General features: G+C 34.9%; 1 protein-coding gene across 3 annotated transcripts in view; it reads left to right on the top strand.

The window, feature by feature from the left end:
- The window catches only part of SLF1 (SMC5-SMC6 complex localization factor 1), a 33,980-nt gene extending 11,186 nt beyond the window's left edge, over positions 1 to 22,794 (top strand). For 2 of the 3 annotated variants that reach the window (XM_008634623.2, XM_017735433.1), the window contains 11 exons: positions 2,280 to 2,438; positions 2,990 to 3,156; positions 4,411 to 4,554; positions 5,219 to 5,384; positions 11,782 to 11,929; positions 13,947 to 14,092; positions 16,032 to 16,198; positions 16,688 to 16,791; positions 18,756 to 18,848; positions 19,241 to 19,423; positions 21,805 to 22,794. In XM_008634623.2, the coding sequence (XP_008632845.2) occupies positions 2,280 to 2,438; positions 2,990 to 3,156; positions 4,411 to 4,554; positions 5,219 to 5,384; positions 11,782 to 11,929; positions 13,947 to 14,092; positions 16,032 to 16,198; positions 16,688 to 16,791; positions 18,756 to 18,848; positions 19,241 to 19,423; positions 21,805 to 22,292 (1,965 nt within the window). In that variant the 3' untranslated portion in view covers positions 22,293 to 22,794. Of the gene's footprint in view, positions 1 to 2,279; positions 2,439 to 2,989; positions 3,157 to 4,410; positions 4,555 to 5,218; positions 5,385 to 11,781; positions 11,930 to 13,946; positions 14,093 to 16,031; positions 16,199 to 16,687; positions 16,792 to 18,755; positions 18,849 to 19,240; positions 19,424 to 20,657; positions 20,974 to 21,804 lie in introns of those variants that run through there. The other variant, XM_017735434.1, reaches the window with a different exon arrangement.
- The last annotated feature ends 3,126 nt before the right edge of the window (positions 22,795 to 25,920 follow it).

Below are 25,920 nucleotides of genomic sequence, written 5' to 3'. Positions count from 1 at the left end.
TAACATGTGTAAAGCAAAATTGTTTTTCTCTACTCTTAAGAGTAATATCATTTTTTGCTTGGAAATTTTAAGCCTAGTTGTAATACTTCTCTTACTTTTCTGTCACTTACTTTTATTGCTTTATGGAATATCTATTGCTAGCCTTTATATGAGATAGGACTTTTATAGTCAGTATATTTATGGCTCTTATAAGCAGCTCCAATAAACATTTCCAATAACACTAATGAAGTAAAATCAAACCTACAAACTATATTAACATGTTAGATCTACGTGTTACATTTTGTCGTCTCAGTTTGCATCTGCTAGGAAGGCTTAGCTCAGCTAAGTGTTCTGTTCCATCATCCCAAAAATATTTACTTCTTTTTTTGTTAGCTTTTCTTCCACATCATGCAATGTAAAAGATGTATTGCGTGGACCTTCATATTTCATTTTTTTCTGCTCCAAGTGCTAATGATTGTACCAACAGTGCTTCACAAGAAACAGCTGATTCCTCATCAGTCAGAGTGCCAGCCAGTGAAGCTTTGGACAGTTTATTAAGTCTCTTCAATAATAGGTGTCTCCTGATACTGGCAAAAGTTTATTGCCTCAGTTTTGTATCATCCTTCTTTACATCTTAGAAATGTGCTGAAAACCAGTCTCTAGTTTCTCCTTGACTTGAATGCTATGCAAGAGGTATCACAGTCTTCCCGAAACATCTTTGTTTTAGTGTATTTTCAAAATAATGCATCAATGTTACTGTTTCTTTTAGTACAGAATTTTCAAAAAATAAAAGTTTCAGTCACAATATAAAAAGCTGGATGCTGGTGGGATCACCAGGTGAAGGTCAGTGGTAACATGCTTGTACATGCCCAATATACAGTCATTGTCTCACATCATAAATCCAGGCAGCAGAGTTGTTCTTCTTTGACTGTCATTAAACAGTTTAATCTCTAGATGTGCTGTTTGCATGTAATTAACATTACAAAAGTATGAATGCAAGCATTATTTCCAAAGGAAATTTCAGTGGAGATTTTAATAGTGCATATATGAATGAGAAGATTGAAATAAATATAAGTTACAAACACCAGATGCACAAAGACTTGATTAAAAGAAAATTGTCTACATGAGCAGCTTTATTTATTGTTAATGTAACAATAGCAGTATATTCTGTAGATTTCAAATCCACAACTGGACTCAAAGTCTATGTTAATTTAAAATTTAAACTAATGTTAAAACAATTGATAAGATGTTTGGATAATAGGAAAATTCCTCCCTGCAAAGGGTTGTCCAGCTCTGGAACAAGCTTCCCAGGGCAGTAGTGGAGGGATTTAGAAGATATGTAGAAGTGGCACTTAGGGACATGATTTAGTGGTGGGCTTGGTAGTGCTTGTGCATTGGTTGGACTCAATGATATTAGAGTTCTTTCCCAACCTAAACAATTCTGTGATTCTACATCTTGAGTAACTTTATCTAATGTACACTAAGAGACAGGATTTTTGGCAGAAATCGTAAAATCTACAAGTTATCATGGACTACATGAACAATAAATTTATGTAACCATTTCATTTCCAGCAGTCCGATCAGTCATCTTACTGACCCTGCTTCTCTCAGCTGTGACTCCTTATCCCAAAATATGGAGAAATTTGAATTTACCAGAGCCTCAGGTTGTGTGGTCAGACAAAAAACCTGTATTTTGAAAGGGAAGTTTTCTGGCAGAAGAAAGCCATGATTCAGTTAGCAATACAGTTGTAACTGGCTTGTGCATCAGCTTTGGATTGAACCTGAACTAGAGGAAAGATGGAAATAGGCATGTAGCTGAGGCCTTCAATAGCTCACTAGTGTCATTAATTCGTGATCTTTGGGAAGCTGAAAGTACAGACAGTAACAGGAAATTGCAGAGCAGATACAGCATCTCATGAAAGCTATTGTTTTCATGCATTGCATCTGTCTGGGTTCTCTGAAAGCTTGTAAAGTTAAGAGTTTTGCTGTCATGAGCGGCAGAGAATAAGAAGGAAGTCCTGTGCTATCGAGATCTTCTCGACTGGAAGGAATCCGTTCTCCCTGGAAATGAGAGTCCCTTTCCCCTTGCCCCTGGCAGTGATGTAAGGTGCTATAGAATAACCTCCATGTCTTAGTCACACCCAGTCTGGCTACTGCAAAAATTAACTTTGTCCTGGCAGTAACCATGATATATAATACCAACATTTTACTTAGAGATTTCTTGTTAGTTGAGTTGGTTAGTTAAAGGGGTGTTTCAATTTAAGCTGTTATTTTTTTTTTCTATGGTATCTCATTTCTAGGTTAAAAGTACTGACTGGTCCAGAGGCACTTGGTATATACTTCAAGGATTAGTGGAAGAGGACTTACTTCATGATGTAGTCACGGAACTTGCTGCAGGCCAAAAGTACCATACACCTCCTGTGCAACTTCTTCATTCTCTTCTAGAATATGTCCTATTGGTGAGAGATGAAGACTAAAGTATTACTAAAAATAAAAGCAATAAAAGGAAGTATTACTATCTTTGCTTCTGACATTGTATTTAGTAGTTTTTAGTAATGCGTTCACCCTTCTCTTTGTGTTCATCAGTGTGCTTGTGGAAAAAAAAGGATTTAAAAAAGGGTTTTTCAGATCAGTATTTATTTGCAAGCCAAATGAATGTAGTGCTCTAAATATTGTGAAGGACTTGGCCACAAATGTTTTTTGTTAATTTTAGAAACAGCACTATGCTAGTATGCCATGGATAGAGAGATCAATTGAGAAGAAGGTTTGCTCTAAACAGTGGTGCATTCAACTGGAATATCACACTAGAGCAAGCTCTCCTTTTTCTCTTCCTTTTTTTTTTTAAGCTATGAGTTTTTCTCCTTGGAGTTGTGCATTAAATTGCATGTTTACTTCAGTGATTAAGTTTGGTCACTTGGGATTGTAAAGATTAAAGAAAATAAATAAACGCTTAGTGTTTGTAGATCTTTGGCTGGTCTGAAGCCAATAGTATTTTCTCATTTTATTACAGGGGAATGCCAGTGCAATGTTTTTTGCCAAACTCTGTCATGTGTTGTACCTTGTTCTTCAACATGAACCTCCCTGGAAGTCCCAATCTATGTTAAAGTATTATTTGGATCTTCTTCAGTGTCCTATCTGTAAGAAAGGCACATGGTCGTTGATAGAGATGCTTGTAAGGTAAGATGGGTTAATGAGGTGCTGAATGCAATAATTATGTTACTCCAAACTCTGGGACAGCAGAGGAGAGTTTGCATTCTATTGCATCAAAGTCCTGTTTTCAATAGAACAAGTTACCTGTACATGAAAGTCTAGAATTTTAACAGATTTGGACATTTCACTTTATATTTCAAAACGTGTCAGCTCACAGGTAAATGGAATTTTTTGACAGAAAAATAAGTATATTTTCTTAGCCTTACTCCTTTTTAAAAAATTATTTCTTATGCTCGTCACAGATTATAGTAATCTGTGTACTCGTGCTGTTGTTGTGTGTATATGTATAGATAAACACAAACACACATATATCTGCAGTTACAAGGCTTATCTTGCCAAACATGAGTTTTCTGTTGTATTTTGATTTTAATCATAACAATCTTTTTGAGGAAGTCTGATTATAGCTTATCTACATACACAAGACCTTATGTAGGAACTCTTTGACTAGTTAGTCTCTGCTTTATCTTGAGAACTCATTTTTTGTAATTTGCATCAACAGAGATTAATTCTTCTCCTCATTTGGAAAAGAAACTACACCTCTTATTGCTGTCATAAAACCTTAAGTAACATTTAAATACTTGGATACAACTGTGATTACAGATATGTGAATGTGTATGATTGTAAGCATGTCTTGAAGGGCATGAAAGAGAATTTGTCTTTTAGATTAAGTATTTTGTCTTTTAGTACTTCCGGCAGAATGTGAATACTGAGAAGTTGTATACCTGGTTCTAATACTCAGAATTCTAGCCAAAAAGTGTGTTTGCATGTTACTTCAGAATTATCTCCATCATGTTTGATAATCTATAGTCCTGTCAAATAGTATGTGTGAACTGTTATCTGAACTAAATTTTGTGGGGTGTTACAATGTTTATAAAATATTACAAAATTATCTTGTATTTAAAGGATTTTCAAGAAGTTCTGTTTAATATAGTAATTGTACAATATCTTAAGCAGAGACGGAAAAATGAAATACAAATTATTTAGTTTACACTATAATACAAAATCTTAATCTGGAACAAAAGCTCAGTCACAAACGTTGATTTTTTTTTTTCTTTTGAAAAAAGATTTAAAACCAGAAAATTAGTCTTTAAGATGTTGACTATTGATGGGGAGCAAGCTATTTCCTTGTCAAAACAGACAAAATTCAAAGCTGACTTTTTTGCTGATAGATTATCTATTATTTCTGTCATACAAATGGATTTTTCATTTTTTATTTTTCAGGTCTTGCCTTTATTGCAAAACAATTTGTCATACAGTCCCAGTTTCTCTCCCAGGGAGAGAAGATGAACTGAGGATAGTTCATAAAACATTATTGAAGTTTTTCTTTGATTTAGTAAAAGGCGAAGTAGAGTTTCTGACAAAAAGGTGGGGTTTATAGAATAATGCATGCATTTCTCTATTTACAGTAGCCTGTATCCTGATTTTTGTATATCCCTGATAAGATACTGCTCTACAGAGATGGCAGTTTGGCAATTCCATTTATATTTCTCCGTTCTTAGTTTGTTTATTGTTAATTTATAGGTTTTTTCCTAATGATTGGTTTTCCCAGACTGTTATTTCACTGTATTACAAGTTTCAATAAGCATTTAATTTTGCTCATGAAGTGATATTTTTAGATTTGCAGTACTTCACTATTCATTCTTTAAGGTGGACAAACAGCATTTTGAACATACTGATTTATATGTTGGGGGGTTTCTTTTGATTCAAATAACTGTTATCTCCCTATTATCTTAGGGAGACAATTTCCTTGGTTTATGAAGTATGAAAGAAGTCTTGGGTTTGCTTTGCCTTTATATAGTAAAGGTGGCCTTTACTTTATGTAAATAGTAGCACAGTATTAAAATTCCCCAGGTCTAACAGTAATAGTCATCATTATTGTACTTACTCTTCATCAGAAATTGTGTCTGATCTTTCCATACTTAAAAATTGCCAAATCTGTGTGTATTTTGAATGAAGACAAGGTTCCTGTCTGGTAACTTTAATAATCAAAGTGGCATAAAGCTGTAGGTTTTTTCACTTTTTTTTACAGTTTGGTTGAAGGAATGAATTCACAGCATCAACAAGTCTTGCCACAGACAGTTCTTCAGAAGACATTCTTGCTTGAAAGCGGAACCGCAGTGCTTTTTACCAAACACATAAATATTCTAGCAGATTGGGTCATACTTTCCCATAGAGAATTGAACAGAAGAAATGATGTGAGTGTGAATTTTATACTTTAAAATAATGAAGACTGACATATTTTTTTAAAGGCGTCCCTTTGTTCATTCTTTTGTGAGGAATTATATCTAAGTATCACAGCTGCTTGTTATAGCTGCCTTTTGTTGTGAAGCATGCTGGTTTTTGCTCCACTAAAGGAAATGAATTGATCCATAAGATTCTTACATAGATATGTAGAGAAGAAACGAGTCATGAGTAGCTTGTTGGCTACATTCAGATGTTCACATGCCCTTACCAGCAGGTATTACTGTAGTTATTAGGGACACCAGCTTAACACATTCTCTCAAACAATATGGTGTAGCAAAAGAAGTGATTATCTTATTTTACAGTGATAGGATTCAGGAAATGTTTGAAAGAGAAACCTAACAAAACTAATACTTTTTTTGTTGTTTGCTGTAGATATGCATTATTTTACTGTAATAATATGCCCTGGTTTTCTTTCCAAGTCTTTTAGTTTCATTATCTTTCCTAGGATTTTCCATAAAAATTGAATTGAAGGCAACTTAATTGCTATTCTGTGACCTGCTGACCAGCAGGACATTGACCTGAAAGATACTAAGTGTCCTCTATACCACCTATTTCTTTTCTGAAGCAAGAGGCCTTGTAAAACATCTTTGACTTCTAGATTCTCACATAAAATAAAACCTAACTGCTGTCTCTGCATTCTCTTTCAAATTATTGTGAAAGCACAGAATAAATAGGTACTCCATTCACTTTTTCCATACAGTAACAGAACAATAGAAAATCAAGTGTTTCAGGGGGAAAAAAAGCACTTTCAATACAATACCTAGTAGTTATCCATTATGCTATGAAAGCAAAAAGATTAAACATAATGAGAGGTTCACTCATCTTACCTAGCCAGACCTCCTACCTTTTTTGAGGGCTATCAAAGCAAGACATTGTGAAACAGTGCTGCTTTTTATCCTCGGTCAAGATATTTAAAAAGTGCCTAAAATTAGGCTTCTATACCCATATTTATATTTAAGCAACCAATCTTTTCAAAGGTACTAAGCAGCAAGCAGGCTTACATGCAGTTGGTGTCAGTAGCCATTCTGTTTCTTTGGAAAACGACACTGCTTTCATATTTTTCCTGATGTTGAATCCGCAGTTTAAGTGTAGGTACCATTTAGTTTTTTTCTGCTATGCCTTCTTTTGACAAGTTCCAGCACTGTAAGCCATGCCTTTCTCATAAACCTTCCTTTGCATAGGTAGAATAATCACTTTTGTCCAACTGTACTACATATATGAAAAATAAACTTAACCTCCCCACACAAAGTAAACCACAGAGATCTGCCTCTTGTTTAGATTCTCTTTGCTTTATTATAATTTATATCAGAACTGTTGTTTCAGCACAAACCTTAGATTCCTGTTGCTTTCTCACTTCGGTCTTACACACTGTAGTGCAAAATATCCTACAGATAGGAATTCTAGCCTTAAAAAGCAGCCTGTTGCCTCAAAATATCTGTAGTGTTTTATGTTATTTCTAACAGCTTTCTTCTTCATATTTATCTATTGTACTTTCTTTCCCATTGCATTTTTGGCAAAAATAAACTCTAAACTAAAATACCGTATTTTTACAATCCAACTCGTTCATTCCTTCATTCACTCTCAATCTTTTTATACTAAAACTTTATGTTTTTCCATATTTTCAGAGACATTCGAAAATTCCATTACACAGTTTAAAAGGTCATTCAGAAAATCAAAAGAGCAAAACCTCCCTAGCTGTGCAGACAAATCTGTGTTTCCTTCCTTTTTCTATCATTTTAGAGATACGTAAATAAATACACAGTACTTCCATGTCATTACACATAGCATATAGGGTGCAAAATTGTCTTTCCTGTCTTCAGTTTGAGGGTGTGAGTAGTCATTGTTACCATTTTTGTTTTTTAAAAGCTGTTTGCTTAAGAGGTAACACCTTGACAAGAAACATGAAGGGCCATTCAGAAACCTAAATGAAAGAAATTATTTTGGGTGTTGTTACTGTCTGAATGTGGTTTGTAGCACATTGTAAAGGGGTGACCATATTTCCCAGTGCACCTGAGTGTGTTAGCTTGTGGGAAGAAACAAACATGCCATTTGTGATATACCAAACTTCTGTACAGTTCTTCAGTGAAAATATCTATAAGTGGAAACAGATGAACAATATAACTAAATTATTTCTTGGGACATATATAATATTTTTAACTGTTAAAAGTGGGCTGTTACTAATATTTTTAGCTTTTTAGAATCAGATTTTGTCTCTTTGTGATTCAAAGAGATTGCAACAAATGAGCGCTACAGTGCAGGGAAAATCTCTGTGTATGTTTCTTCTCTTCTAGTGCTGAGTTGCAAAATTATGTTTTATGTATGTGTGTAAACACACCATGTAAAAAGAGCAGTTCAAAAAAAGAGAAAAACAAAGCATGAAGTTGAGTGCATTTGTTTGCTGGAGTTAGAATTTGCTGTCTCTTAGAAGTAGAAGAATAAAAATAGTGACAGGAAATTGGATGTCCTCACTGATCACTGGGTTAATCTGTTGAGACAACTTGGTAGAATAAAATTGATACACTATTTTTGTAGTTTAAAATGCACTGCCAAAGAACATAGAAGATTTCCTGTTACTTGAGCTCTTCAAATCAATTTTGAATATAATTCTGAAACAAATTAACATTTATTATTTTTTATATTATTTAAACAGGTTTGATGCAGGAACTCCTGGTCAAAGTTCCTTGAATCAAATTTCTTAATTCAGTTTTAGAATTTACCAGGGAATGTGTATGTTGCTTATAACACTTCTAGGAGCATTGAGCTATTGCATGGCTTTTCACAATGTCACAGATGGTATCAGAAATGCTTTTCATCCCTGAAAATACTGGTCGGGATTTTTTAAAAAAAGCTGTCTTACATAGCCTGACAAAGAGGTGACAAAGGCATTCATTCAGGTTTTTAGTTGCGTAGTATAAATTTGTGTGCTGTAGAACCAAATGTCTTTCTGGTCTGTCACTTGCAGTAGCTTTTTTGGAAGTATGATTTAGGCATTTGTGGAGTACTACATTTACAGCACATTAAAAAAGAACTCTAAAGAGAAGTTCTAAAATAACTCAGTAATTCAAAGTTTAAAAGTTTACATTAATTTTCCTATAAGAATTTTTATGTGTACTAAAACACACTGTGAAACTTCTGCCGCCGTAGCACTGTATTTGACTTGACAAAGCACTAAATGGAACAGCAATGTAGGAATTGCATTTGCTAAACTAACAGATATCAGTTGTAGTGATGTGACCTTTGTATGCTAACACAGTCAATAGCTTCTTCCCACTTCCATGCTTTTCTTAGTGAGATAGCTTTGATTCTCAACAATAAGAACAAGGAAGAGAATTTCGAATAGAGGTTTCATTGTGTCTTACTTAATTAGCTGTACATGGTGTAGTGGGTGGATCCCGCTGGCAGGTAAGTCTCCACCCTGCAGTGGGTTGAGGGGGAGAATCAAAGACAGAAATCTAAAAATGTATGACATTACATAAGACAGTTTAATAAGTGAAACAAATATGCACCCACAAGCAAAGCAAAATAAGGATTCCATTCAGTGCTTCCCATCAGCAGGCAGATGTTCAGCCACTTGCTGGAAAGCAGGGCTTCATAAAACATAGCAGTTACTCGGCAAGGCAAACACCATCACTTCAGACATCCTCCCTTCCTCCTTTACACAGCTTTTATTGCTGAGCACAATGTTTAGAAAGCCTTTGGTCATTTGGGTCATCCATCTTGGCTGAGGCCCCTCCCAGCTTCTTCTTGTAGGAGCAGAGTGGGGGAAAAAGAGGTCTTGGCACTGTCATACATGGTAGCAAATTCCAAGTTTAATGGAAATGCTTGGGGTTTTTTCCTTTTTAATACTGCATGTGTTTTTATTACTGTGTTTGTATTGTTTTGTAGTTGAAATTGAAAATATTTTTTAAATGTTAACATTTAAGTATTTTTAGAACATGTGATCCTTTCAGGAAGTTAGATCAATTTCCCTCTCTGTCATTTGTAGCATCGAATCATTTATTTAAAATGTTGAGGAGAAGTTCTTGGTTTATCCTACCATTCTTCTACCAAAATGTCAACTAAGCCTGCAGTAGTTGTCAGTATCTGGTTTGTCTTGTCAGCATGCAGAGATACTTGGCTGGGCAAATGTAGATGCAACTAGAGTACCAGCTGCATTTAATATGCACTATATAGCTGACTATGAAAAATTATTAATACTCGCAGTATTAAAAGTCATTATTTCGGTCTGCTGCTTCAATGTCTGCTTTCACTCCCACCGTTTTTCTTGAAAGTATTTCATAAAGGAATTAATTAAGCTTGTGATTTAGAAACAAGAAAGAGAATGTAAATATTTGTGCTTTACATCTGTATCTACCTCAGATTACATCTATATGTCCTTGATCCTGTCTCTTAACTTTTGTTAAAATTGTGCTTATTTGCTGTGTTTGTGAAATTTATTTCCGGCAAAGAACTATTGGTAAAATTAAATTATTCACCCACTATTTTGCTTTGGGGTCCAGTGATAAGAGGTATGCATACTTAAGGGAAATTTAAATGCATTTCAGATATTTTAAATTGTTCTTCAGTTTCTGTTCCTGAATCCTCAGAAGATAGGGAAGGTAATGTACCTTTTTAAATATTTAAACTTTAGTTGAAAAATTATACTTTCAGGTTCTTGACATGCCATATCTATGTTCTCAAGGGTTTTTTAATTATGAGATTTCACAGTTCATCTATAATAAAGTATTATGACATAATAAAGGAAGAGGCAAACCAAATCAAGTAGAGCTTAAGAGAGTAAGAGGAAGTAGGCCTGGAGGCAATCTTGGAGATGACATTCGTAACAGATTTTGTCTGGCTAGTTCTTAAAAATCTTCATTGATGGAGATTATGCTTCCACTCCACACCGTGTTTATTTGTAGTTGTGTTTGTTCCTTTTCTTTTGAGTGACAAGTAACTGTTAACTGTAGGGACAGTATTTGTGTAGGTTTTTGACAAATTATAATGTTTTTATTATCAAACTCATCTATGTCACAGTCTCTGTTGTTCATACGTATGTCTGTTTGATTTACTGACGTTCAAACTGGTTTTGGTGCTTTTCAGGTCCTAGGGAATCCTAGTAAATTATTTTAAACCATCTTTGAGCATATTTTGTTCTCAAAGGCATATCAGACAAACCATTGATGGTGGTGTGTACACATTCAGCTCGGTTTGTCTCTTGCCCAAAATTGTCTGGTTTCAAGTACTCCTTGTCTTTCACAAGATGCCATGTATCAGCTGGTGCTCTAGTGTAACAGTAGTGATTCTCTGGTAGAGCCCTAGGTCAAATGAATTTCATGTATTCCTACTGTGGTGCCTGTGTTCTTCCAAGTTGCGCTTTCAGAACATCTGGTTGTACATGTGGTCAGAGGAGTAATTTTATAAAGTATTTCTATATGGCTCAGACAGGTATTCCATAGACAGATCTGACTTTGCAGGATAACTCAGACACTAGAAACACTGCTTTACCTGACCAGTATTGATTAAGTTTTCACATGGCTGAATAAATGCATTCATCTGTCTCATGGTGGTGTCTGGATAGCATGCTAAATTCCTGTGTATTGTCTTGATGCCTCCTGAAGAAAATACACTTCAGCCTGCTTTATTTGCACATGACCATTTTCACAGGATCTCTGAGTAAGATGAGTTGGAAGGGGCCCATAAGGATCTTTTGTGTGGGTGTGTGCCTGTTCAGGAAATGGTGAGGCTAATATTCGAAAGTATGGGGTTTTTTCTAAATTTGCAGCTGCTCTTCTCTTTGGAATTTTTGGTAGCTGGAGAAAGTTTCCTTTTGCAAAGTGACTGCTAAAGTTTTTTCTGTGCAGGAAACTAACACTTTGCATCCTTTTTCCTTTTGGCACAGACATACATAATCACAAAAAGAGCTTTAATTTCATGATGAAATCTTCAGAAAAAGGCAATCCTAATAGAGCAGGGAGAAAAAGATCCCTCTAATTGCCAAATTAAACACAAGGTTTACTGGAATAAGTGCAGTACTTGCAACCTCATGGTTAAACCTAATTTAAAAAGAAATCACAATTGTTCTTGTAAGCTTTGATACCGTTTTTTGTATAGTTTTAGATGATGTTTTCATAGAACCTGTTTTTCTCCAGTGCCAAATCTGAATTGATATGACATCAGTGACAGTAATTTTGTTGATCTGGCTGCAGCAGTTAGCTTTTGAGCAGAAGAAGAAAGGCCGATGAAGGAGTAACATGGCAGCAGAATGGGCTTTCATCTAAAGAAGTTCTCTATGTTATTTCTGGTACATGATCAGTGTGAATTTGTTGTATAACACATCTATAGAGACCCATGTTTTTTTCCATTTAGGCTTTCAGAAGTGAAGTTGCTGGTCTAATAAATGCCATTCTTGGAACTGTAGTGGAATATTGGATCATCTCAGGTTTGCTTATGGACAGAAATATGTTTCATCAAGTACCTGATGATTTGGCACACTACCTTGCCATTTCTTGTGACGGTGAGTGTTTGCAAGGCTTCTCAAGAGTCTTCTAATCTGATACACTAAGTCCTAATTAAAATCCTTGGTTTAGTTTCAAGTTATTTTTTAACTCCTGTTGCAGCTGTGCAGTGCATGGTGCGTACATATGCAGGAAACCATTTTATTTGTGTGTGTCTGTCAGTGTCAAGCAAAGATCAAATAGAACAGGTTTTCTTATTAAAATCCCTCTAAATAAATGTCTAAATAAGTGTTGATGTGAAAGCAAGACCACACAGTCTGACGAAGAAAAAACATCTTTGGAGCTCTCTTGTCAGTTTAGGAAAAGCTTTAAGCATATCATAATAAACCTTAAATTCAGACAAGCAATCGGAGACACCTTACTCAAGTCAGGCAAATTTTACCACTCCAGAAAATCAATAGATTGCTAAAGACACATCAGCTGTAAGCCTAAAAGCTACACTGAACTCTGTGACTCCTACAACTTCAAATGAAACATTTCAATGTCTCCTCCCAAATCCTTAGACTTAATGGAGGGAATGGGATAAAATTCCATTGAGTCCCGTGAATTACTGTAGTTCCTCATTAAATATACTGGGTAAACAGAAATGTCATGACTCAAATAACCATTATCATTTAACATGGAATGTCAGTTGAGGTATCTGTACTTTTAGCAACAAGGAGTTGAGGAGCTTGAAAGACAAAAGAAATTATCTCAAGAAAAGTATTGAATTCTTTTTATTTAATTTTCAAAATTAAGTCCCACCAAAGCTTCCCCTGACCCCTTTTCCTGCTGCCATTTAAGAAATAAGGATATCTTGGTTTCACTCATCATTTTCTGTAGTAACAGGTATATGTAGGCTTCATTTAAAGTGTATCTGCCTTCTACCTGAGCACTCAAGAACTATCATGAAAAGAAATTAAAATATTTGTCTCTCGACAATTAGTTCCACTCCAGTCTTATAGAAAGCAAATTATGAGAACTTTTATAGGCTGACTTAGATCTTAGAAGGCCAGATAGTTTGAACGTTATGGTGTTTAAATCAGTGGAGCTTTTAGTATGTGCCTGTCCAACAGATTTTGTGGCTGTCATATAATAGGGAGAATCTTGGACATATATTTCTGTAAGGCTTCCTTACTTTCCTGTATACAAAAATGGAAAACAAGAACAGCATTCAGTCTGTTTATAGAGATTATTTGACCTGTGTCATTTGGTACAATCCGCAGCACTTGAAGCAAAATCGTTGTGAGTTTTTCTAAATTTTGTTATACTTACAGTAGCAAACATTTGTATTCTCAGACTTGGGTTTCTGTTTTGATTGAGTCTACAGATCAGTTAATTTATGAGCACTTCTTAGCAAAACAGAAGATTCCCTCAATACAGTAAAGACTTCCTTCCTTATTGCAGATGTTGCTTTCCAACTGTTTCAGTTGTTATTTTGACAAAAATATTTTGTTAGAATCAAAATACAAATTCTTACCACCATAAGAAAAAATCAGTCTTTCTGTATTCTTTTCCAAAACAGAGGTAGGTCAGGCAGAACAGTATAAGCTATTTGGTTCATCTGAATGGGGTTGCAATTTGCTTATGGTCACTTTTAATGTAGAACTAGTAGGTTACCCTGCATTACTTGCAGATTTCTTGTTTGTGTGTTGTAAGTCTTACATGAATTTGTGTCACTTAGAGATTTAAAAGGTCACTTGCAGAACTTCACAAATAAATAATTTTATTCTCAAAATGAAGGTGTAACTTTTATAACATTGTATTAAGAGCATTTTAAAAAGTTTCACACAAAAAGTGATGCTTTGTCTTTTAAAATACGTTGAACATTCTCTTGGTATCTGATCATCTTACCAGATGATGGTTAAAATGTTTTGTAATGTGAATGTTTTTAGTAATTCTTACGGAGAATAAGCTTCTGAAGCTGCAGTAGGGGAAAAAAAGCCTGGAAGAGCTATGTTCTAGATAACTAGGTATGTAAATTTCTGTATTTTTATTTTAAGGCTTACTTTATTTTTTCCAATTGCTTTTATCCAGATTTTTCTGTATGTGAATTAAAAATGTTTATTTGTGCCATACCATCTCCCTGGCTTCAAATGTTTGTTGCAGAAGCAATTTTCAAACAAATGTGTTTACAGAGGGATATTACTGTTTCTACAGAACCTCTTTCTCTTCAGAAAATAGTAAGTAACTCTTCTACTCCTTAATAACCTATCACACTTCAGTATTTTACAAGTAATTGGATTCATTAAAGTCTTGAAATACATCTTTTCTCTGTGGTCTAAGGTCATGCTTGTTGCCTGCATTGTCTTTCCATGTGTTCCACTGCATTTAAATTTCTCTTTGCCTGAGATCTGGGTCCAGAACAATAGTAAGATTTTTCTTGCCAGAGAATTTGTCACACCTGGTTAATCTGTTTACATGCAGTTAACATGAAAGTGAAACAATGCAACAACACTGAAGGCAATGAAAGCTTTTGAAAATAATCCCTGATGTAATGATTGCAGTGTTACATTTGTACTTAAAGAGAATGCCAAATACAGTGTGATTTTTTCTTGGCTACTTTTTCCTTCAGGGTTTTTGAAGAGATGGGTCCAGGCATTTGTTACATAGATTTTACAATTTTGAACCACAGTGTATTCCTGTGAATTTCTCCTCTTAGAAACTTTCTCCTACTTAAAAACCTTTGCCTGCCTTCAAATCACAATTTGTGATAGTTCGTGAGAAAAAACATGATAAAAGCTGCAAAAGAAATTCTCAAAGCCATGACTGTTGGCAGGATGCAGGCAAATCAGGGCAATCACATGGTAATGTCATGCCCTAATTTAGAGTCTCATTTCAGTAATCTTAATACTAATGACTAAACAGAATATGGAACCCATAGCTGTTTGTCTATTTTCTCCTATTCTACAGGTAAAATCACAGAAAAACAAATTTATACCTTTATACATTTCCCATACATAAGTTTTCATGAATTTTACAGGAATTTATTGTGAACAGAGGTCATTGTTTGTTAATACAGCACATTTAAACAGAGCTTGAACAAAAGACTGTCAATTTTTAACATAAACCACCTGCAGAGCTAATATTTGATGTATATTGCCACATATAGAGCAGAATCACTACTTTTAGTATTGCCATGACTACTGAGCACTCTCTGCAACTACTTATAAATTTTTATGGTGCTTGAAACAAGTCTATGTGCTTTTTGTAGTTTTCCTTAGTACAACTGAGTCTCCTTTCTCATTCCATACAATAAAAATAAACTATCATCCAGTTTTGCCAGTTCTTCTCATACAGCATCTTATCAGCTAGGCTTTTCTCTGAGTTCAATAACTGACCTACTACTTCCTGATGGTAAATGTGCTGTGAAGGTGCAAGTAAGGTGTCCCTCACCTACTGCACTTTGCCTGAAAAATCTACAGTGAATTGCTAAATAGTCAAAGCCTTCCTTAATACCTTTCTTCAAATATAATTGTCGTGTATTTGGTGAATCCCCTCACTGGCCTTTTTCCTATGCTTTTGCCAAACTGCAGAAACTTAGATGACTTTTTAAAATAAGCAGTGTAAGTGGGTTTGAAGCTCTATGTTACTGTAAACAAGCTAACATCTGCAATAGCCAAGGCTGTCCTAATAATGAGAGAGCACCTAAGGCATAACTGGCTTGCTGCCTTTGCAATGCTCAAGGACTTAATCCAACCCCTCATCTTAGAAGAGATGAAGGAGTGGAGTATTCCTTTACCAAATTTCTCCCTGGATTGGGAGCAGGAAGTTTGTAAATACTTTGATTTAATACATGAAAGTCAATTAACTGTACTCAAGTCATATCCAGCTAAAGTGATCCAGATTTTCTCAGCTGCCAGAAACCTGAGAGGGGCCTAGAATTTCCCATTTTCTGTCTCAGACACAAGCCACTCATGGAGGCTAGTGTGAAGAGTGAATTGCAAAAACATCAGAAAGGAATGCAAAAGACAACTTGAAACAATCTATATGTACATGCAGGGATCAGTCTTCTTAAAACTTAGATACAGCAAGCTGTGGGTCATTGATGACTGCTTTGGAGCAAGTACAAAGAAAACAAAAGAAAATTTCTTCATTTAAAATATGTTACTTTTGCAACAGGTCTGTTCCTATTCACCTGCTTTGCGAGAGATAGGGATGCGTGAGACAAAGATACACAAAGCAAAGAAAAAGAAAATAGGGCAACAGCCATGCCCTGAGTCTCAAAGGACATTACAGATGCTAAATGGCGATAAGCAGAACCAAGTCAAAGTGCTGCCTGATCTACCGTAAGTAATACCTATAACATCACCAGTTTTATTCTGCTTTGGGGGACAGCTTCTGACCTGACACATTTCTTGAACTTTATGTGACCTGTTTTGTTGTCTACAAATTACTTCAACTGACAGAAAGCTCCATTGTAAGCCTGTAACACCTCTGGGCTGGGGTTTCCCGTTTCCTCATTGATCGTCAGTTTCAGTGTATATGCAGACTGATGTAGTTATATTTGTCCAATATTAAATTTATAGGGTATATACAGAAGTTCACTGTTCATAGAATTACCTTTAAAACAAGTTTTAAAGTGGGCAGTCATATTTGATTTCTGTTTTAAATACAGTCACAATTAAATGACGTAGAAATTATGGAATTAAGACATTTCAGAAATGATGCTGAAATGGATAAATCTAAGTATTCTTTATGTACACATTTAAAACCATTAAATACATATATATTAAAATATGAAATAGTGATTTTAAATGTGTCTGCTCTCTTTTCAGTGACTTAATCTTTAATAAACCTAGAGCAAAAACAGAAGTTCAGACTGCACACACCAAAGAGAGTTATCTTTTGGCTGAAGAAGTATACAAGAGAAATATCAAAGGTATTCTGTATATCTAATTTATGTTAAGAAGTCTAAAATGGTTAGAATTGATAGTTTTAGTTTTAAAAACTTTTCCTGATGACTGCTGAACTAAAACGATGGCCTATGCCCAAGAATTATTTTCTTATGGTTCACGTTTCTCTTTTCCAGTGTCTATTTAAAAGGAGGAATTTGAATATATGGTAAAATAAAGTTGCCTTCTTCATTACCTTCCTCCTCCCATATATTAAATACAGTGTACAGTTTGCGTGAGCTCATTCCAGTCTTGCCTGCCTTACTTTGCTAATCCACCTCAACCTGTGCTTGGTAGGATCAACGTCTTCTGATTTGCAAGTATAATTCAGTCTTCATCTCTCTGAGTCCTAGACATTTTGTGAACAAAGACTGAGGAGTATGCTATGTTACATAGCTGTTTTAAGCATATGGACTGTTTTCTTCCAGGCATTCAGCCCAGACTATGAAAGGCATTTGGCTTTTGTCTTAACTGTACTGGAACTCACGTACCTAAGGAATAAAACAGCACTGCAGTAATTCATTCAGTTCCCATTTATTACACAAGTTAAATAAATTGTACTTTGCATAGACTTGCTTTACTACAGAATTACTTGCTGAAACTACTTTTTCATCTTCATCATCAGAAATTTACCTACAACTATATTAATATGACACCCAGGAGAAGGCTCAGGAAAAAACTGGCAAAAGCAAGCTGGAATTGTTAAAAAAATTAAAATCAGAATTGTATCACAAACACTGAAGGACAAGAGAAGACATCACCCCCTTTAAGGGTTTAGAAGAGCTTCAGTAACAGAGTCAGACCATACATTTTTTAAATTGATTCCCTTTCTCTTTATTGCTTTTGCAAATAAAATTGATGTGAATTATTACATCTGATTTCTACAAAGAAAAGTGAGCTGAAAGATAGAGGGGGGGGAAAAAACAACAAGCAAAACAACGCTGATTTTTTTTCAATTCTCCCCTGCCAAAATTATAAGTAGTGTCTTCTGTTGAAAGAATGGGTATGGAGCTGGCAGATGTACATGGTAAAGGTATTAATATAACAAAATGTTCCATGTAAATTTTATTACAAAAGCTAAGAGATCTAGCCTGAGATATTTTGAATTTCTAAAATGTTTGGTTCATCATCCTTCACCTGGCTTCAGGATTTTCCTCTGGCTCTTGTTCAAACCTGATTAATTAATAAAAAGAAAACAGCATTTAGAATATGTCTGAAGTTTTTATTACGAGAAACTAGTGGTGTCTTTACATATAAGCAGCAGCTCTCAGTTGCTTGGTGTTTAATTTTTCATGCTTATTTCAGCTTTACATGGTACTAAGGCTTGGGATTTTTTTTTTCCAAAGACTACTGCTATTATTATTATTGTTTTATTTTTATTTTTATTATTTCTCTCTTTCTCCCCTCCTTCACTACTGTAGCCAAGTCAGACAGCCTATTGAGAAACAGCAAACCATCTGTTAATGGATTTGAAGTTTTGATTTATACTTGAGTGTGTAGAGGCACTCATGCTTAGCCAGAAACATCCATTTGAGTTAAGCTATAAATGCTGTGTAAAAAGAACCATACATTTTAATGTAGGTTCATGAATAAATTTAAGGGAGGGCAACTGCACTCTAAAGTTTTATTGCTTCAAAACCCAGTATTTTTTGGTGTTTTGTGATCACTTGGTGCTTTTATAGTGTGATTGAAGCTTTAAGCCTTGAACTAGAGGGGAGATAATTCCTGTGTTAAACCATTTGCAGTACAATTTCATTGCTGGATCTCTGGTGGAACAGAAGCTCTGTGGGGTTTTTTTTCTTAAAAGATGTTTAAACAGGATAAAGGAAAATCTTACTCATTATTGAGTTTTCTGGTACATAGCCAGGTTTCCTAGTTCCAGGCACTTTGATTATTTTCTTTAGTTGCTATCTTGCCTAGTCTAGTGTAATCTATTAATTTTTCATGGTAGGAGAGACAGCCCTGCATAAAGCTTGCAGAAATAACAAAGTGGAGAGATTGATTCAGCTTCTCTCTTTCCCAGGAATAGACATTAATGTTAAAGGTAAGTTATTCATTTTCTCAACAGAACTAAGAAATTAAGACACATAAATAACTATATTAGTACCTGTTTGGTAACAAGTTTGTTTTTATACAATCTAAAACTGCCTTTATTTTTTAAACAATGCAAAATAAGGACTTTACAGCAAACATTAAGGTAAGATAAATTCATAACTGACGTGTATTTTAACATCACAATTTCTACTGGTTTTTAAAAATGCTATTTTTTTTTTTCAGATGTTTTTCAATAGAATTTCTTGTTTTGAAATCACAAGCTGCCATTCTAACTGTAGCGAATACTAAAAAAGTAAAGTGTTTTCCTGTCTAATGAATGACATTATTAACATTTCAGTACTACTTCTGCTGTTTTAAAACTTCCCTTGATTTATAATTCAGATTATGCTGGCTGGACGCCTTTGCATGAAGCCTGTAACCATGGCAGCACAGTGTGTGTCCGTGAAATTCTGCAGCGTTGTCCAGAGGTAGACCTGCTCAGTCAAGTGGACGGGGTGACTCCTTTGCATGATGCACTGTCAAATGGACATGTAGAAATTGGCAAGCTGCTACTTCAGCATGGGGGTGAGTGCATTTATGCTAAACTGGTATAGGGAAATTATCCACTGTTCTGAATCCATACGAATTTCTCAGTGTTTTTCTTGGTAGTTTCTTAAAATGTAAAGTTATTATGAAATACTTACTTTCAAACATTTTTAAGCCAAGCTGGTTTGGTTACAATAAAAATAATACTGTTTTCACACTTATCTTGATCAGCTGAATATGAAATTAACCAGGATTTCCACATGTTTTTCCAATATGGTGATGTTTTTATCCTGCATTTTACACCATATGCATTGCAACTCTGTTCTCCATTAATGAAAGTAAAGATTACCTAGTCACCAATCAAGGCTAATGACTTTCTATTGTTTTGATCTATTTTTACCACAACACAAAAATAGATTAGTTAAATCTCTATATATTCATGTATTTCAATATAAATTTGTTCAGCATTTACGAAAATTAATGTGATGGTCTCTGAAGAACACAATTAGCTTGGTAATTAGTTTAAGAAAGGAATCTATCCTGTAATCATGATAACTGCTGTTTAGGGATAATACTGGGAGGGATGCCTTAGTTTCTAAAAAAAGTACTTTGCCCCTTAGGCAGGCACACAATAAATGTTTTAAACAATATTTTTGTTCAAAGACAGGGTATTTGTATCTTGTTTTGAAGTATGTACTGTATCAGTATATCTAATTTAGCATGTTTTAAAAAACGCCTTGAACATCTGCAAAGAATGGTCTTGGATAGCAACTCTCCCTTCTTTTAATTAATTTACTAAACTGAATGTTTGCAATATCTGTACCGTTGCCCTACTGTGTCAGTGTAAACTGTGCTTTATATGCCGAGTCTAGATTTTTTCAATAAAAATTATTCTGTTTAGTCATGAGGCAGAAGAGTGTATTTAGATAGCCTGCTAATCAAGGTAGAGAAACAAAATTTTAATACATTCTTGGCATATGACCCTCTGTATTTACAGTGTTCTCCTGCCCCCTAAAGGCTATGTCTGTGTCTGTTGTGCAAGCACCAGATCCTAATCAATACATTCCTTCTGCAGTTCTACCTCTGTGTTTACTCAGTCTCAGTTCTGTGGCTCCCAGGTGTTTTATCTCTCTACTGAACCATGTATCTAAGATGCCGAGCCAATACCTGGGCTCAGTTCTATCAGTTGAAGTGATGCAATAGCCAATATTATAGTAAGCCCAGCTCCTCAACTGGAAATGGCATTGCACTGACAGATGTGCATTTTTGCTAGGCTGTTGTGAAGAATGGGTAGTGAATGGTCTTGTTATCATAGGGGAAGAACTCTACTTGCATTCATCAAGTTTTTCTGGCAAGTATAAAGCTGCGTGTATCTTTATCTTTGCCTTTGTCACACTCTGAGTTATAGCCTGTCAAGTAACTGACAAGCCCATGGTAGAAAGCATGTTACCTATTCAGTATGAATTTACTTAGCTCAGTAGTTTAGAACACATCTCTCTAAAAACATATTCTGCTTTCTGTCTCTAAAAGCCTTTAGCTTGCAGAAGTTAATGATACTAAATAATCAGTAATAATATTACAGCTTTAATCAGAGCAAAGTTAAAATATCTATGATGGGTATGTAATGTGGGAGTTTACCTTTTGTCATTAAAATATATTTCTGAAGAAGTACTCAAGTTAAAATGGCATCATTACTTTAGCATAGTAATACAAATTTATGTAAGAAGATTACTGATGTGTTTGTATTTGAAAAACACCTGTAGTGTCTTAACAGCCTTCATTTTTTCTTACTGATGCAGCCTTTCTTAAACTTACCCAGAGATGTGTAAGCTTATGTCCATGGTACTAATGAACAGGAAGTACCAAAAGAATTTAATTGTTCAGACTAGTTCCGAACAAATAAACATGTCCCATTCACTTACTTTAAATCTATTTATTAGAGTAATTATGTTTTGCATTTCAGAAGTCTGTTAAGATCAAATTTTGAAACTCAGTTGTTAAGGAAGACTTGGATTACTACCCTAGTAGTTTACCTTGCTGCACAGCATAAGGCAAGATTGGCCACACCATCCAGAAAAGTAAAATAAAAACCATTCTAGTAACATGCCTTTAATTTGAAGTCATTGTCAGCCAATAAGCTGGTCTGTAAAGTACTTAATAGAATTAAGAATACTCTTAATAGAAGAGTAATAACATTACATTTTTGCATATACTATGTAAGTTAAGACAATATTGTAAATGGTTACAAAGGATCTCTCTACATGTTCTAGATTGTACTGCAAATATGTAACTCATCAGTTACATTAACATAACTTGGTACATACATACATAACTGGCTTCTGGCAATAAACAACCCAAAATCTTGTTCAGCTGCCAAATCAAATGTGCTGTTGTTACTAATGTTTATGTTTTCCCTGAAGGGCCAGTCCTTCTAGAGCAGAGGAACTCCCATGAGAAATTGCCACTGGATTATGTTGAATCAGTCGCAGTAAAGGAAGAACTTTTGAGTCTTGTTCAACCAGGAGAGAGCTTCTATGAATGCAGAAAACAAGATTTTTGCAGTCAGAAGAGAGAACTGTGTTTGATTTTATTTAATAAGATGCTGCTGAATTTTTGTTCAGTTTATAATCTGTCTTCACCCTTGACTTTAACTCTCAGAGAGGTAGCTTGTTCAAATGTACTTCCAGTAATGGCTTGTGATAGCTCTAAGATGAAAAATAAATTTTCTGAAGATTGGTTGGTAGATGTATATTTTAGAGAGGTAGAGACTTTCCAAAAGCTACCACAATTTCTTCAAGAAGTATCTGCAAACATGTTTTTCTTCCCTGGTGAACAGACAAAGGCCTTATTAGCAGCTCTGGAAACTATGGTAGAAGCATATCAGCTCTTAAATATTTTTAGCAGTTAAATTCCAAACAAGCCACATTGGCTGAATCTTGACTGTTAACCCTTGATACTGGCCTAACTTTTTTTCCAGCAACCACAGAAGTACAAATTTCATACCCCTGCAAAAGCCCCACATGTTGGTATCTCCCACTTTGTTAATATTTTCCTCTAGCAGAGCCTGGAAGTCAGATACACTGATCCCGCACGTTTTTTAGGCAAAAATTTTCCAGTACCAGTGCTTTCTCTTTGCCTGACAGATCTGGATGTGTATGCTCTTAGTACGGTGCTATATAATTTACACTCAGTTAAACTTTGTATTTTCTGTCTTAGAAGTATTTTTTTTCCTGCCGTGTGCCATATTTCTCTTTGGTTCTCAGAGGTAGTGACCCTAAACTTAAACCAAGCAGTTGATTATTTTATTCCTTGAGAAAGGCTTGTGTCTACATATTTTGATATCCTTTAATAAAGCTAGTGTTATAAATATGTCATGAAATAAAAACATATGGAAAAGCAAATTCCTTCTATCCATTTTCGTCTTATTTATCCTTATCAAAATTAAATTATATTATGTAAATTAATTGCGTATTGTAGAATTAAAAAGAGAAGGCATTATATATTTACAGAATCAATATACTAATATTTCCCATGTCTTTGTTTGATAGAAATGGTCACACAAAGACACGTGGAAAATATTGTTCCTCATCAGCACTATGTTGCTTGTAGTCTTGGTTATTTGTGTAGTGGCCAACTGGAGGAGAGTGGCTCAGACACTTGGGTGATTTGCAGAACTCCGGTGGATACCACTTGCTGCTTCCCAAGTCAATGCATGCTTTGAAGAGCTGAATTCACCCTCAGCAAAACTTAAGGCTGTCCTTGGCTCTGCTCCAACTCATGTTGGCTTGCAGTGATTTGATAAAACCATTATACTGGCATGTAATGATCTGGTAACGCTCCTGGGACTACCTCAAAGGAAGATGCAGGTGGAAGCAGTGGCACAAATCTAGTTATGCTGGCAGGGGAATTTACAAAGGATCAGATGAGAATTTAAGTATATACTGGACGTCATATTCTAACACTACGTATGGATATCCTTAAAAATTATGCCCCACTTAATATGAAACTTTTGTCTCAGTTCGGAGTACATGCAAACTACACATGGTAAATCCTCTAAACTAATCCTTTAACCTAACAATTTAGGATTGTATGCTACATATTCTATCAGATAGACCTTTAATTAAGAAAAAGAGAAATTCCCACGCTGTTCTTTAAAAGGTATTGAAGGCAAGACAGCTGAATTACGTAATTGTGCTTAGGGATTTGGGGTTGTATAAGAGTTACGTGTTTTGGGGAGCCCTTATTGCTCATTTATACAGAAGTATCTACAATTCTTGCCCTGCATCTTTGTAGAGATCCAAATTAATTCCATAGTAGGATCTGGAGAAGAGACACTCAAATGGAAGTTTATGCCTTTCCTTTCCAAGTGAAGAGAAGTGCTGCTTTAGAATGAGGATTGTCTGGTCTATTTATTTTTTTCTAATAGATTCAGTAATAGATGATTTAACTTAGCCTTCAAAAGGTAGGTATGAATTAGCAACACTCCCAATTCCAGTTCTTCTGTAATAGCCATTTATAATATTAAAAAAGAAAAAAAAATTTGGAAGAAAGGGTGTGGAGAAAGAGCCGCTTCTGTAATTGATGTTGCTTGACTAGAGGGATTAAGTTCCATTCATGCATCTGGCATGCAGCACACTACAATTTCCATTTAGCCTTTCTGCAGCTGAGATATATGATCTTATAGCAACCCACAGAACATGCTCAAACCAAGTTGACTTTGAAACCGGACCTTTATTACAGATGTTCCATGCTTATTAATGGCCAATTACTATTTTTATACATGAAGGCAGAACAACCTGCTCTAATAGACTAAAAGGTTAGTGCATATTAGACTTGTTTCTGTCTGTGCACTTTTAATTTTTTCTAATAAGAAAGAAACACCAAAAAATCCTTTGTCGTATATGAGATAGACAAATAAATTTCAGTATTTCCTTTTGTAGGCCACAATGTTATGTGTGTACTTTCTAAAAAATGCAAAATACACATTTAAGTTGATGATATTGACATTTTCTTTAGTCAAGAATTTGATACATAACTGTGAATTTTAAATAATTGGGATTCAGAGAATCCTGAAAAGATTCTGCTGGGTCTCAAAAAGCAAGTCCTTTAGAATATTCATATATATTTTTAATTCTACTAATTCTAATAATGTAGCAGTGACTGAAATGAAAGCAGGAAAAGCATTATTTTGGCCTGATGGTAATTCTGCTTATTTAGCCAAGACATTCCCACAATTATTTGTTATTATTTATATCATTTAGAAAGGAAAAAAATTCACATCAATCATTTAAAAAGTCCTCCTTAACTATTTAATTTCAAGTACCTTCCTCCAAAATAATGTACATAACATATGCTAAATGAACATTATTAACATTGCAAAATGACCCAGTCAAAAGTTAGCAAATATGTGAATTAATGTTCCACAAGGAACCCCAACTTAAACATTGTCTGTGCACATCATCAGTCTTTAATTATATGGTAACACAATTCTGTTCTCTCTAATGTTATATTGGTTTAAGGATTATATACTGAAAGTTTTCCTGTTATTTCCCAGGTATTGCAGTTCAGTTTTATATGTGTTCAGTTTTACGTATACTCAAGTTTGCAAACTTCCTACCCTTAAAAAGTGTTAAGTATATCTGTCATATTTAACATAAAATTATATGCTTCATCCAATTTATTAGAACACCTGTTCTGTTTCAGTATAGCAAAACTTCCCTGTTAAAGTGAGATCTGTTTATAAGATTAAATTGTTTGCTTTTTAAAATCTCTCTTGGTATGTAGGGTATTTCTGTCTTAGCCAAAAGAACAAACAAAATCAACCTTTTTCTCTCTATTTCACACACTGACATGCTTCAGAAGCACAAAGGTGTATCTTCATCCTCAATCAATCCTATTTTTCCCAGGCCTTTAAAAAGTTCTTAATTATTTTTCACATTCAGCATACAGTTGGAGAATATCTCTTTTGCAAGATATGCAAGATATGGGAAGCAATGCTGCTTCCCAGTGAAGTGAGCAACAGTGGTCATCAAACTTGATAGCAGTAAAACAGAAGGTAGAGAACACTGGGATATGCAGTCAGGAGTTTCAGTGGTGCACAAAGATGTTGGTCAAGCTTTAAAAATTGCACAAAAAGTTGTATTAAGCACTAGTTTAAGTGTTGTATATCCTCTGTCATATATTCTTTGTTTCACACTACTGCTATTACAAGATCACACTGATGAAGCACATCACTTCATGTCTGTGCCGGTTTGGCCAAATCTAGAAATATATCCTCTAAGAGAAGGCAGGTTACAACCACCCCTCCCCCACCAGGTTCGGGAAAAAAGAAACTTTTTCCTTGAAGGAAAGTGAAATAGATAAAAACTATTTATTTAACAAATCACAGGAAAAAAACGATATGAATGCTAAATAATGAAATCTCTCACTGTAGAGAGAAAACCTGGGAAAATTTAAGAGTCCTTCCGTAGATCTCTCTCTCCCCCTCCTTGGAGCTGGGACAGGGTGGTGGGGCCCACCTCCAGGGCCAACGCCTC

The sequence above is a fragment of the Corvus brachyrhynchos genome, unplaced genomic scaffold, assembly GCF_000691975.1.
Source record: "Corvus brachyrhynchos isolate BGI_N302 unplaced genomic scaffold, ASM69197v1 scaffold22, whole genome shotgun sequence".
NCBI classification, from domain to species: Eukaryota; Metazoa; Chordata; class Aves; order Passeriformes; family Corvidae; genus Corvus; species Corvus brachyrhynchos.
Note: the sequence above shows the minus strand (reverse complement) of the source record. Positions and strands in the feature narration are given on the sequence as shown.